Source organism: Daphnia carinata, chromosome 2, assembly GCF_022539665.2.
Source record: "Daphnia carinata strain CSIRO-1 chromosome 2, CSIRO_AGI_Dcar_HiC_V3, whole genome shotgun sequence".
Classification (NCBI taxonomy): domain Eukaryota; kingdom Metazoa; phylum Arthropoda; class Branchiopoda; order Diplostraca; family Daphniidae; genus Daphnia; species Daphnia carinata.
The window spans coordinates 2,924,591-2,936,793 of NC_081332.1; the positions used below are offsets into that span (position 1 = coordinate 2,924,591).

Below are 12,203 nucleotides of genomic sequence, written 5' to 3' on the forward strand. Positions count from 1 at the left end.
ACCAGCACCCCGAACTAGTAGGCCTCTAGCAGGACTTCCCAATCCGTATCCGTACGGTTGTTCGGTACTATGCAATCATCCAAAGGATCCGGAGTTAAAGGATGTCATTTGGAGACCGAGAATACCTTTGGTAACACTTATTGTTACGTATTTTTTTTTTTTTTTTTGTCTTCATTTATGCTAAGCTGTTTTTGGCTATCGTTTTTTGTGCTACATGCAACATCGTAATTGGTTGACGTAGACACAAGAAAGCGGAGCGGAACATTACGAAAATGCAAAAAGTCTAAAGAGAAATAACCGAACGGGTTCCTCAAGCGATGTGGGCAGCATTTATCATCACAATTGGGAGCAAAAGATTGTATCAAACGCATTGGGGTCTTACGCTGAAAAGGACAGGTATAATGAAGAAGACGAATTAAAATTTGATGAACATGAATTTTAAATGGAAACCTTTAGAGCCTATCCCACGACGTCCTCGAGTAATCAACTGGCGATACGGAGATGTGCAAGTGGTGGGGCTTCGCCAATGGAAAGACGATCACCTAAAACCGAAGGAATGCTCGTACTGGATTTGCGTCCATGGAAAAGTTTTGACAACATTAGCGCTATTACGGACGGCCCGCACGAACCGCTCGACAATTTTGAGGTATCAATCATACAATCTTTTTTTTTTTAGCCAGGAGGAGGTTCTCTCATTTATTGCAATGAGAGCCATATTTGGAGAGTTAATATTTACCTTTTTTTCATGCTTTAAGCGTTTCGAGCTCAAGAGTCCTCGAAATCGAATGCACGACAAGCCAGGCCGCCTGACAAGAACCGTTAGGAGACCGGAAACTTTCCTGTCAAAGTCTTTCAAAGAGGTAAGGCGAATGCATGGGTGACCACTCATTAATGTCAACATTGTACAATCAATAACGCTCCGCCAAAAATGAATGTTTGTTTACTTGATCGGGAAGAGTATGGTCATCTTAAATGCGTGGAAGAGGAGTTTTTACTGGTAAGCACCACAGTCACTTCTCAGCACTAAATGGGAAAGGATGGCAACTCGAGAATTGGATCTTATCGTTGCTGGAGTTCCCCAGAAAATTGCTATAGGAAACATTCGTAGCAGAGATTCTAACGTGTTGCAACGTCCTCCACTGGTGCAATCAAACAATTTATCAATCCGGAAACAGAAGATTGGCGAAACAACAATGAAGCGACCGACCGAATCTTTGTGTGACACTGAATCCAACAGTTCAAGATCGTCAATTCAGGAATTGCACAAACCAATCATTTGGGTTGATATTGCTAGAAAATTGCCGACTCCGGAAGTAGCAACGCCAATCGTTACAGCAACCAACCAAAAACTTTCCGTGCCCGTTCCGATACCCAATAACCCCCGTCAAGGATTATTGCCCGTAGCATTTCAAATTTACCTTCAAACCAATTTCAGTCTCATGGCAGAAGTCGAGACAGCCAAGAAGAGAAGGTCGGACAATCGGCATATTTTCCGTACCGAACAAGAAGATGATGTCAACTGGACTTCTCACGCTCCCCGTCCGTCAGACTGGCTACAAAAACCGTCATTTGAAGGAAAAACAAATCGAGCTAACAAGAATGCCAAGCTGGGAAAATGGCTACAACTCCCTGACGGTCTAAAAGGTATTCACTTACAAGGAAGAGAACCTCGCAAAACGAATCCTCTCCAACCTGGTCCGCGTAATCTATCGAAGAGCATCCAACATCATTCGTTCGATTTGCCATTGGAATGGGTAATCCCCGGAACAGGGACAACTTTGCAGCCGATCAATCTTGGGAAACAGACTAATCGAAGTAGGAAACGGCGACGACGAACGAAAAGGAAAACCAAAAAGGTTTTCTAAAAGTGCCTACCTTAAATAGATATAAGGACTAATAACACTTGTCAACTATTCAACGTGTGATTTAATTACCGTTTCATTTACAGGGTAAGAAGTTGCCGAAGCAGTTGTCTTCGAAAGGTGCAAGAGGACTTCGCAGTTCTGACTCGATGCTCGATGAAAACGCGTTTACCGGCTACGATGCAAATAGTTTATCCGATTCCATGCGTGAAATGGATCTTGGAGACGGATTTCCCCACAAAAAATTAGAGGTATTTTCTTTCATCAGTGCACGATTGCAGAACCTTTAACCGCTACTCGTACACAGGACGAGCAGGTTCTTCACGAAGCCGAATTAAATAAAGCATTAGTGAACGATCTTCAACCACCTGAGGTTTGCGGAATGTCGAGTGATATCAAGCAACAATCCCTCGAAGATCTTGAGGAAAGTCTCCGTAATATCCAAGTCCAAGATGAGGACATCAATGAGGACATGCTGTATCAACTTGAAAAGACAACCATTGCCGAAGACATGACGTGGCTCTATTTTCCCCGAGCTGGAAATAATTTCGGAGCTCGTTTTGAATTGCCCATAGATTTGCGAAAGCTAAAAAGTAGGTAAACATTTTAAAATAGAAACTTTCTTGAATAATAAAATTTTCGTACCTTTGCAGCAATGACTCCTCTTGAGTACTTATCCCAATATGTGGTGGCGACGCGTTGCCGCCAAAGATTAAACGATGTGGTTTTTGAACGACACGCCACAGACTCGAAGCTTCCAAGTGAGGTTGGAATCACGAAGGTGTACAACGACATACACGATATGAATTAATGTGAAAACTTTTGAACGTTACAGAAGCTCTTTTCGTCGCTAACTGAAATCCTGGGTTTTCCCTTGGATACCCAAGCCGAAGATAAATTATCCAATTTGATAGATCTGGTTTCTGTTTCTCAATTGAGTCGGGAGCAATTTGCTGGCATCGGTGCACTGGCTGAACGCATCGGACGTAGTGGCATCAGTCGGAGAGACGATCTGGAATTGGCAGACTTCAATCTTCTGCATCAAAAGATGACCTATTTAGAAATGGACCAACTTCTTCGCCGGCTATTTATGTTCATTTGTGAAATTGATTTTTCGCCGCTAGCTTAAGAAAAAAGAAATAATAATAAATAAATGAAATTTTGTTTTAAATAGTACATGATCAGTTTACATTTTATTGAATATTTACCGTATTCCAAGTTAGGTACCTCTTACTGGACCTTAGTATTCTAATAAGGGCGAACTATAATAATAACATTTGCTGAAAGAAAATGTGAACGTGACCATGTTTTCCACAGATGCTTAGAATATTTACAGAAGACTCAGGGCACTGAACTAGCTCGCGCACATTCACACACATACACCGCTCACATTCGACAGACCAGAAGGAAAGAAAATAAACAAAAATTTTGATGCGCTCTTCTTGTTCAAGTCTAGGAAAATGGGGAGGAACAGAAAAAAAATTTAATAGCATAACGAATCTTCTGAATCAAGGATTTCTTCCAGCAACTGGGACAAGTTTTGAAATAAACACTTTGGACACCTTTAGTTACTTTCCAAACCCAATTAACCAAGAAGTGCTTTATTCTGATATGGGTTTCAGACGAGCCAGAAATTTGAATCGCTACTGAAGGGGGAAATAAACAGACGAGAATCCTGATAATTACGGGAAACTTATGCAAGAGAAAGAAAAATAGTGTAACAAAAAATACCATCTTCTTAATAATCGAAAGCAAGAGATTAGCCACGTACACTGGCAGATATGACAAAGAAGAAACTAAAAAAATTTGCCTTATTCTAGGAGAAAATATACACATAATACCCGAAACACAAACGCGCGCAAACACACACAAAAAAAATCAAAATCTTCCGTATCACAAGAAAAACTAGGTTGCTTTTTTTGTTGTGTGTTTTTTAAACTCAACTCGGCTACAACCCGACTTTCAGAGAATTACTTGCTAATATTGTAAATACATTTCAAGGCTCAAAGGTACGAACACCCGATTTGAATCATTATCAAGTTCGATTTTGCGTGCAGGTTTCGTGACGATGTTTCCAATCTATTTAGGAACTGAGGTTTCCTTCATTTGGAAACTCACGCTCTTTAGCAAATAGACTGGAATTCGACTTCTCAAACTTTAACTTGGTATTTAACGTCTTAAAAACTTGCCGTTACGTCTAGTGCGACATGGGCGAAGTGTGCAAACGTTCCAACTCTTCCAGGCTGAGAATTTTCTGATTCGGCATTGGTGGCAGTGTCGGCATTTGTCCAGAACCGGCTTGAGAAAGAATCTCTGGAGGGAACCAACGGGATAATGGGTTGCCTCCTTGCAACATATTGGGGCTTCTGTTACCGCCAAATGCTTGTTGTTGCAGTGCAGCTAGTGCATTCAGACTTTGCGCTGAACCTGTTTAATCAATAACGTATATTATTAAACTTTTCTTTCTTTTAACTTGGAGGGATGAGTAGCAAAATTTTTGGACAAACTTGTGCTTACTTCTTATGTTTGAAGAAGCGGGAGACACTCCATAAAACTGGTTGGAAGAACCCATATTGTTCGGTAAACGGCTCTGACCAGTTTGAAGACTCGCTTGATTAGCCAAATACGGCGAGTATCCTAATGACACATTTACAAATTTATTCCATTGGTCGGGATAAATATAGATTATGAGAAATAAGAAAATATATATATGTATATACCTGAGATAGGAGGAATCATTGGCTGTGGATGAATGGGTCTAAAATGAGTTCGGTTGCCAACTGGAACATTATTAGGAATGCCGCGATTTTGCAACGCCATATTTGTTTGGAGACCACCAGCATATGCCAACAGAGACTGCTGTAAAGGCGAAGTTCTCTGTTGCTGTTGTTGCTGCTGGAGGATTTGTTGTTTGAGCTGTTGCTGGGTCTGAGTTGCAGAGGCAGCTACAGCTGCGGCTAGAAGTTGATGCTGCTGCTGTTGTTCTAACATTTTGACCGCCACACCAGTGATGGCGGCATTCGATGCAGAAGCCAATCCAAATGGTCTATTACCCACTTGTTGTGGCTGCTGTTGGAATGGAAGTATGCCTTCTTGTCCTTTGACAAGCGGACGTCCGGTTAAAAGCTGTTGCTGCTGCGGGGCCGCGGACTGCTAGTTCAACATAAATACGGTATTGACTATCAATAGCAATCAACAAATTTTCCCAACTAGAAATTCACTTACCATGTCATTCATTCTCATTTGGCTGCTGACACGTGAAGCACCTTGTACTTGGCTGGCGGTTCTCCCGGTTAGACGGTTCGATGTCGCCGAGCTTTGGTTAGTTGGAGGAGATGAATTAGTTGCTATTCCCGCATCTACTCCATCACCTTTATCCTATTGAAGGAGAGAGGGCGGTTTTCGTGTACATTTACAAAAAAAATAAAAATTCAAAAAAAAGTGCAACTAATTAATATCTCACCAACGATGCCACCTTTGCTTTGTCTTTTTCGGCTCCCATTTTACGCATAACCGCAGTGGGTGTAAACGATAAGGGGCTTGACGAAGAAGCAGACTGTTTCGCAGTGGACTGTTGTGGACTACCGACAAAGGCCTGACGCTGCTGCTGCTGCTGCTGCTGGTGATGCTGCTGCTGTTGTTGTTGCTGTTGTTGTTGCTGTTGTTGTTGCTGCTGCTGCTGCATCGCCATTAAATGCAAATGATTTACAGTCTAAAAATACAGTAAAAGGATGATTCTATATTGTTTTCGTTTAGATTTGACTGGGTGAGCGTACCTGAGGATGTCCGTTGGTCAAATCTCGCATCAATGCGTGAATATCGGAATGCTGTTGTTCATTGTGCATCGAGAAAGGATGGTGTGACTGCGGCTGCTGCTGGTGGAGATTATTATGAAGCTGTTGCTGATTTTGGTGTTGCATTTGATTTAAAAGGGGCTGCTTATTCTGATGATGCATCTGGTTGTGCTGTTGCTGCTGCAAAAATTTAGCCAATGCATCCGGATGCGATTGTTGAGCGTGATGTTGAACTGAAAGTAATAGGATAATCAAGGAGCTGATAAAGGAAAACAACAAAAATTAAACGCTGTAATTACCAGATTGGGGCAGCTGTGCGTCAATCTTCATTTGTTTACCAAGCAAATTGGCAAGAATATCTTGTTCTGTGGGCGCGCTATTCATGACGGAATGCGGCTTTGATGTAGTCTCTTGCACTTGAGCTAGAAGCTTGTTGAAGACCGTCATACCATCGTCATCACTGTTGGAATATTTTCCTAAAAAGAAACGTAAATTACTGCACCGCCACATCGACAATGGAAAATATAGAACATTAACACCTACCACTAGTGCGTTCCAATTCTTCAGCTGTGACTATCTTTTTATGTTCCGGTTGTTGCTGACTTCCTTTCTGTAGCATTTCCAACAGGGAACGCGCGGCCTCTTGATTCGAAGAAAGATCTGCCTTTGGATTTTCGGATGCTACAGGCTTACTAGCATCTGGCAAATCAGAGGCTTTGCCAAACCAACGACTCGCTTTAGATCCACGTGACGTTTCATCGCTTTCAGTAGATCCTAAACCGAGTCCATTAAGATCACCATCCATTTTTAAGAAATCTTCAATGTTAAAATCCATTTTATCTTGATTTGTTGAGCTTTTTTTCCTGTGTATAAATTAATAGTCTAAGTAAAAATAAGGTTTTGGCAAATACGGCTACTACCTACCCGGGAATTTCGGTTTTTGGAGGTTGATCTTCCTTGGTAATCTTTCCCGATAGCGCGCTCCCCGGGCGAGAAGAACTACTTGTCGGTTCCTCAGCTTTTTTCGCAGCAGTGACTTGTTGGCGTTCTTTGACGGGTTCTTTTTTGGCCGAGGCTTTTGCATTTTGTTTCCTATCTTTTTCTTCGTCGAAACCTCGCAATTCGATTGTATCATGTTGAGACGATGGTCCTCCAAAAAACCATTCCGGAGTGTCATCCTCATTTTTCCGACGCGACTAAATGGATAAATTAAACAGGCATCATAAACGAAATTCATTTGAACCAAATAACAACTCACATTGTAGCGATCTCCGCGATCTCCACGATCACCACGGCCGCTATAGTCACGCTCATAGCCTGAACGATCAAAGTTGCGACGTTCCTTTTCGGACGGCTCTTTATCCCGAGGATCGGGTCGGGATGGTTGAAATGTCCGCCCATTTCTTTCGGATCTTTCGTTTCTCTCGCTCCGATCGTGGCGATCATTTCTTTCGCTTCCACGTTCATTCCGCTGGGGTTCTCTATCGAAAGTCCGTTCTCGTTGTGGGGCTGGAGCTCGAAGAGGTTCCCGTCGATCACGGGAATCCTTAACAGGGACAGGTTCTGCATCTCGACCTGTCAAGCGACCACTTCCCACTCGGCGTGCAGGCAAAGTTGATTCTCGGGCACTGCAATTACGGTATAACTAATGACTGCTTATTTAAACCAATGAAAGTTGTATACCTTTCAGCAACACCAGGAGGTACAGTAGGTTCGGCCTCTTGCCGACGTGATGGTACTACGTGGCAACCGCTGACGAAACTACGGCGCTGTGGCGTGAAACAAAATTCGTCTCCTTCATCCTTTCCTCTCTTCTAAAAAGAAAAATTATCATATATTTTTTTTTTACTTTAATTTTGTAATAATTGGAGAACAGGGTTTTTTGGCAGTTCCATACATATAATGATACTACAGTTCCAAAACTTCATAAAATTACCTTATCCTGTTGATCTTCCTTGTTACCAGCTCCGGTGGCAGGACCTGCGTTGGATCTTTTAGGATCCTTAGCAGTTCTGCTATGCCAATGTTCTGGATCCCACATTCCATTCTTTACACGATCTTGATCATCAAATATCGATGGCTTCTCCTTTGAACTAGGATGGTTCCTAAGTTTGATCAACATGTCTCTTGAGTAGAAGAGTTTCGGCAGGACTTTTGACGGAACTTGTTGTTTTCCATCATGGCCACCTTTGCAAGACATAATCTTTTGACTGACATCATTGCCATTCAGGTTTTCTACACTTTCCATGATGATATCTTCCATGCTTATTGGGTTACAAAAAGATTCTCAAATATAAGAGCTAAAATTGATAAACAGTTCAAAAAGAACAATGAATCAGAGACCAGTTGAGTTTTGAAACAATCTTGAACAATAGGCTTCACAGTTTTTAGATGGACTACTGGGGATAAACCTGAAAATTAGAAATTAAATCATTTGAATAAACCCAGTAATTAATAATATAAGCTAAACGGTAAGTAGCTACCGAAAACTAACTTCGTGAAGTCTAATTTTACTACAACTGGCATCAAACTTGCTATGCCACGCACATTGCCGAGAGTTTGCAACATGCAGCAAGCAGTCTGCCTGCAAGCCCACACTTTTCTCCCTTGAGGGATCTCGAATACTTGACCATACTTCGCAAGACAAATTTTTACAAATTTTTTGTCTTTATTTAAATCTTAGATGTGTTAATAAAGAATAAAACTTACACAAGTTGGACAAACGGGTAAATATACCACTAGACGGGAAAGAACGCACAAAGGGTACAGATTACAACAACACACTTTCATGCAAAGTTGTCAGTGCGCCACCTATAGCAAGCATTTTCAGGTGGTACTATGACGTTGATCTCTGAATGGGGTTTGGCAACCATAATGGCAGAATTAAAATTAAATTGTCTGAGTTCAAGTCACTAACGTTTTGGATTTCATTTTCAACTATTAGGACACAATTCTTGTGGTAATACACCAGCAAGAACAAACACCTCTTGATAATCATTCGGGCATGGTCGTCGACAGGCAGCGCACGGTCAAACATTGAGTTTACAAATAAAAACACCAAATTGAATTGTTTGTTGTCTTTAGATAACTGAATGACAGATCCAAAAAAAATCCTCTAGACACTAATTTGTCTACTTACTTCAATTGTATTCATTGAAACTATTTAAAACCAAAATGGCATACTTTGCTATACATAAAATGAAAAAGGTTATGACGAAAAAGAAATACGAATACGACGATGAAACTTTTACGCAATCAATGGATCAATTCATTTGGCAGTGGAAATTAGCATTTTAGTTTTACGAAATCTCATTATAAAAAAACACGAACCTGGCAGACGAATTTAAAGCGACGCAGCTTTCAACTCTGGTTATGTCGATTCGCGTACTTGAACGTGAACACAAGCAATCGGTTTACATGTTGTCAAATAATAGTAGTACATTCCAACGCTAATGACAAAAAAAAGGCAATGATATATTTGTACAAAGTGTGTAGGGATGTTCCTCTTTAAATCAACACTAGAGAACTTGAGGAGAAAACTAAAAGGGGGCGGTCCTTTGAGAATTGTTGGAACTTGAATTACTGCACCACAACACTTGGTCGAATTTTAAGATGCAAGCCATGGATGATATTTCAGCGAAACTCTACTGCGATCTCCATAGTCGTATAATAATTCCTCTCCTGGAAGTATGTCACAACGGGCAACCAAAAGTAAATGCGGTCTATCTTTGATTTCAATAACTTTTGGCATTAAATTGCCAGCGGATCGACTGTGATTGACGAGGCGACCGAGACGATGAGATTCCGAAGTAGCGTCGACACTGATCAATAAAGCTACATGAAATTTGTGTTGCAGAAAATGTTTTTAAATGAACCTACCAGTATGACTGATTTTTATGTTGAAAATAGTACATGTAACATCCCGTGTTTTGGTCTGCAGCGTAGAGTTTCTCTCTTTCGCGTGCTTCTGCCATTTCAATGAGATCTCCAGAATATTCAACTACGAATTCACCTCTTCGAAACAACCGAGTCGCTACTATTCCACGCCCTTTTCCTGGGAAGTTGTGGACCTTTAAGGGGGAAAAAAGTCGAAATTATCGAAACAGAATGGTAAACTACTTCCATAGAGGATACATACTTGGAGTCCCTCTTCTTTCCCCGATAAGACAGACTCTTCTAGATTTCTTTGTTTTTCTTCCAAAATAGCTGTCTTGGGCTTGCGAACGCTCCGCCGGACAGCGAAGTATTCTGTGAGCTTGTGATTTTGAGGCGCATCCTGATTGAGGCTTTGATTTACGTTCAGTTTGCGCTTAGCTTTCATAGCTTTGACTTTTGGTTCTTTAACTAATTGGTCAATAGCAATTTCTTCTTTCAAAATTTTTTCAGAAACCCCATGAGATTCAATAACCAATTGTTGTGTTTCTTCTTTCAAAAGGATTTTATGAGGAGAACTATTGGCATCAGCTTTTTCTGGACCTGAATAAAGATATTTCCATGAAATTCCATAAAAAAGTAAGGGGATGCTTTAAATAGAAACCAAATAAGGTCAGAGAGAAGATTAAACTGATCTTGTCTGATCAAAAGATAAAATCTAATATCAGATCATTCAAACATTTTGTCATCATAAAACTAAGGAGATAACTTAACATAAAAACAACTCACGTTTTGGTTTTCCAAAGACACGTTGGAGTGCTAAAGATTTGGCTACCTGCCCAACTTCTTTTTCAATCTCAGCGTGTTCTCCTTTTGAAGCTTCTTCCAGTTTGACTGTGGTAAAATAAACCGTGATTTTTTTGTCTCGAGAGCTTGAATCCTGAATTGGGCTTGTATGTGAAAGTTTTCCCCGAAAAGAGTTTTTTGTTTTGTTTGCTAATGTTTCTTTTGGGATAGCCACATCCTGCTGAGGAACACTTGTTTCACTTGCTTGCTGATTATTGCTTTCAACTGAAGCAGCTGGCTTCCTACCACGCTTGGTAGTGGTTGAACCTGGAAATAAACACAATTTTTTAATGTGCTAATTAAAATAGCAGTTGGAATTTGCCATTACCTCGCTTCACCATAGTGAAATAAGATTGAACCAGGCAAGCTTCAGAATTTGAGACCATATATAGGCAGACTAGATTTCAACGACCAATACTTGTTCGTATTTTCGTCGTTATCTTAATCCTACCAATCGAGAAAACAAAAACAGATTGGATGAATTCGCTGCTAATCCCGCGAAACCTCATCTGTCACACCAGCCTCTTGACAGTACTCCAAAGGAAGCTTTGGTGCTCCACAAGTAAAATAACTATATTGCTAAAATTTTTTGTTCTAACTAGTTCATTTTGGAAACAAAACACGACCTGTACAACCACTGAATATATGAGGTCTTACAATACCCTTGAAATCTCTCATTCAAAAATTAAAAGAAACGTTGCCGTAAATTAGCCCTCCATTTTCTAAAACCCCTCAAACACAAGCAAATGCTTAGTGATAAACTGATGATGCGTTGTCTCGCTCGTCACAAATTTCAAAGTAATGGCAAAGGGAATTATGAAATTTTGAATTACGTCCTCGCTGGTTCCTTACATGAAATAATAATAAACTCTATGTTTTTCGAAAAATGAAATTAGATTAAAATATCGCAAAATTTCAAACCTTATGTTGGCCTTGCCTAAAAACCGTTGAGTCCGAGCAGTCGGTTTTTGAACCTCTACATATGGTGCGATCATATATCGATATCTTGCAAAGAGGCGGGAAATTTTGAAACTTGTTTTTCTAAGAGATAAAATAGTATTTTAAATTTTTGTTTCATTAACATTTATTAACATCATAATCAGGAAATGGCTGATACGTTACACACACTTTTCTCAAGTGTTTCTTTAAATTTTAAATTAGCCATAATTGAATGAACTATGCTACTAGGATTGTTGACGATATTCGCAACGAGTAATAATGTTTCTTTACAAATCGGCTCGTAGGAAGAATTCAGTAGCTGTAAAATTATCGAACAAAAGTCCTTTTCGTTCAATAAAATAATGACGTAATCACTACTGGCAGCACTGACATTTCCCAGAAAGCGAATGATGGGAATCAAGATAGAGACTTCTCTTTCTTGTAACAATTGTTGGCGAAGTTGGCAAAGAGACCAAAATATCACACTACTAACTAATACCGTGGTATCACAGCAAGGGAAGAATGAGAGCAAGTAATTCAACCAGCATAGTGATTGCACATCCACATCATTTGAATGGTGAAGTTTTTCGATTTGCGTTGAAATTTTAATCAAATCGGTATCCCTAAGGAAAGGATAACGGTTATGTAAAATAAGCCAAGAAGTTTAATTAATTTTAACTCACAGCAATGAACTTGTTGATACCAATTGAACTAGACACTGTACTGCAGAAGTGCGAACGTTTTCATGTGGCGAATCAAGCAAAGTCAACACCTTGTCCACGAAGCCTTGTGAACACAGAATGTTCTTGCCCTGTGGTAACATATTTCCCAGAGCTATGCAAAAAAAAATAAAAAACTAAAGTAAAATATTCCTCGTTACAATAATGAT

At 40.1% G+C, this 12,203-nt stretch overlaps 4 protein-coding genes across 9 annotated transcripts in view; 1 reads left to right on the forward strand and 3 right to left on the reverse strand.

The window, feature by feature from the left end:
• The first annotated feature begins 907 nt into the window (after positions 1 to 907).
• On the forward strand, positions 908 to 2,991 carry LOC130686945 (uncharacterized). The gene is made up of 5 exons (XM_057510105.2): positions 908 to 1,856; positions 1,949 to 2,113; positions 2,170 to 2,455; positions 2,516 to 2,628; positions 2,698 to 2,991. Exons 1-5 carry the CDS (start codon positions 1,038 to 1,040, stop codon positions 2,989 to 2,991), a joined length of 1,677 nt encoding a protein of 558 aa, XP_057366088.1. The 5' UTR covers positions 908 to 1,037.
• Positions 2,992 to 3,036: 45 nt separating this feature from the next.
• On the reverse strand, positions 3,037 to 8,523 carry LOC130686832 (translational repressor ifet-1-like). Of its 3 annotated transcripts, XM_057509997.2 has the most exons (14): positions 8,366 to 8,519; positions 8,140 to 8,280; positions 7,593 to 8,067; positions 7,340 to 7,470; positions 6,915 to 7,284; positions 6,581 to 6,852; positions 6,200 to 6,519; positions 5,956 to 6,132; positions 5,639 to 5,889; positions 5,326 to 5,574; positions 5,088 to 5,240; positions 4,583 to 5,012; positions 4,380 to 4,499; positions 3,037 to 4,289 (listed from the first exon to the last, which is right to left on the reverse strand). In XM_057509997.2, the coding sequence occupies exons 3-14, from the start codon at positions 7,917 to 7,919 to the stop codon at positions 4,060 to 4,062; spliced, it is 3,030 nt and encodes a 1,009-aa protein (XP_057365980.1). In that variant the 5' UTR covers positions 7,920 to 8,067; positions 8,140 to 8,280; positions 8,366 to 8,519; the 3' UTR covers positions 3,037 to 4,059. The 3 variants fall into 3 exon arrangements, with proteins under 3 accessions (XP_057365980.1, XP_057365979.1, XP_057365981.1); XM_057509996.2 differs by lacking the exon at positions 8,140 to 8,280 and having other exon boundaries at positions 8,366 to 8,523; XM_057509998.2 differs by lacking the exon at positions 8,366 to 8,519 and having other exon boundaries at positions 8,140 to 8,336.
• A 377-nt stretch (positions 8,524 to 8,900) lies between these two features.
• On the reverse strand, positions 8,901 to 11,315 carry LOC130686838 (N-lysine methyltransferase KMT5A-A-like). 2 transcript variants are annotated; one of them, XM_057510004.2, is made up of 6 exons: positions 11,297 to 11,315; positions 10,704 to 10,822; positions 10,319 to 10,642; positions 9,795 to 10,132; positions 9,536 to 9,726; positions 8,901 to 9,477 (listed from the first exon to the last, which is right to left on the reverse strand). In XM_057510004.2, exons 2-6 carry the CDS (start codon positions 10,759 to 10,761, stop codon positions 9,264 to 9,266), a joined length of 1,125 nt encoding a protein of 374 aa, XP_057365987.1. In that variant the 5' UTR covers positions 10,762 to 10,822; positions 11,297 to 11,315; the 3' UTR covers positions 8,901 to 9,263. The 2 variants fall into 2 exon arrangements, with proteins under 2 accessions (XP_057365987.1, XP_057365988.1); XM_057510005.2 differs by lacking the exon at positions 11,297 to 11,315 and having other exon boundaries at positions 10,704 to 10,911.
• Positions 11,316 to 11,456: 141 nt separating this feature from the next.
• LOC130686839 (importin subunit alpha-3-like) overlaps positions 11,457 to 12,203 on the reverse strand; it is a 36,487-nt gene continuing 35,740 nt past the window's right edge. For all 3 annotated transcript variants that reach the window (XM_057510008.1, XM_057510007.2, XM_057510006.2), the window contains 2 exons: positions 11,998 to 12,148; positions 11,457 to 11,937 (listed from right to left, as the gene is read on the reverse strand). In XM_057510008.1, the coding sequence (XP_057365991.1) occupies positions 11,475 to 11,937; positions 11,998 to 12,148 (614 nt within the window). In that variant the 3' untranslated portion in view covers positions 11,457 to 11,474. The remainder of the gene's footprint in view (positions 11,938 to 11,997; positions 12,149 to 12,203) is intronic.

Bases quoted from the DNA above. Each gene is read 5' to 3' on its own strand.
- LOC130686945 (XM_057510105.2), top strand. From the start codon at position 1,038: ATGGCAACTCGAGAATTGGATCTTATCGTTGCTGGAGTTCCCCAGAAA. The intron at 2,114-2,169 runs GTATTTTCTTTC...ACTCGTACACAG, and splicing joins TTCCCCACAAAAAATTAGAG to GACGAGCAGGTTCTTCACGA. The intron at 2,456-2,515 runs GTAGGTAAACAT...GTACCTTTGCAG, and splicing joins AGATTTGCGAAAGCTAAAAA to CAATGACTCCTCTTGAGTAC.
- LOC130686832 (XM_057509996.2), bottom strand. From the start codon at position 7,919: ATGGAAGATATCATCATGGAAAGTGTAGAAAACCTGAATGGCAATGAT. The intron at 6,853-6,914 runs GTGAGTTGTTAT...TTATCCATTTAG, and splicing joins ATCGCGGAGATCGCTACAAT to TCGCGTCGGAAAAATGAGGA. The intron at 5,575-5,638 runs GTACGCTCACCC...CTGTATTTTTAG, and splicing joins TGACCAACGGACATCCTCAG to ACTGTAAATCATTTGCATTT.
- LOC130686838 (XM_057510004.2), bottom strand. From the start codon at position 10,761: ATGGTCTCAAATTCTGAAGCTTGCCTGGTTCAATCTTATTTCACTATG. The intron at 10,643-10,703 runs GTAATGGCAAAT...GTTTATTTCCAG, and splicing joins TTTCACTATGGTGAAGCGAG to GTTCAACCACTACCAAGCGT. The intron at 9,727-9,794 runs GTATGTATCCTC...TCCCCCTTAAAG, and splicing joins GGAAAGAAGAGGGACTCCAA to GTCCACAACTTCCCAGGAAA.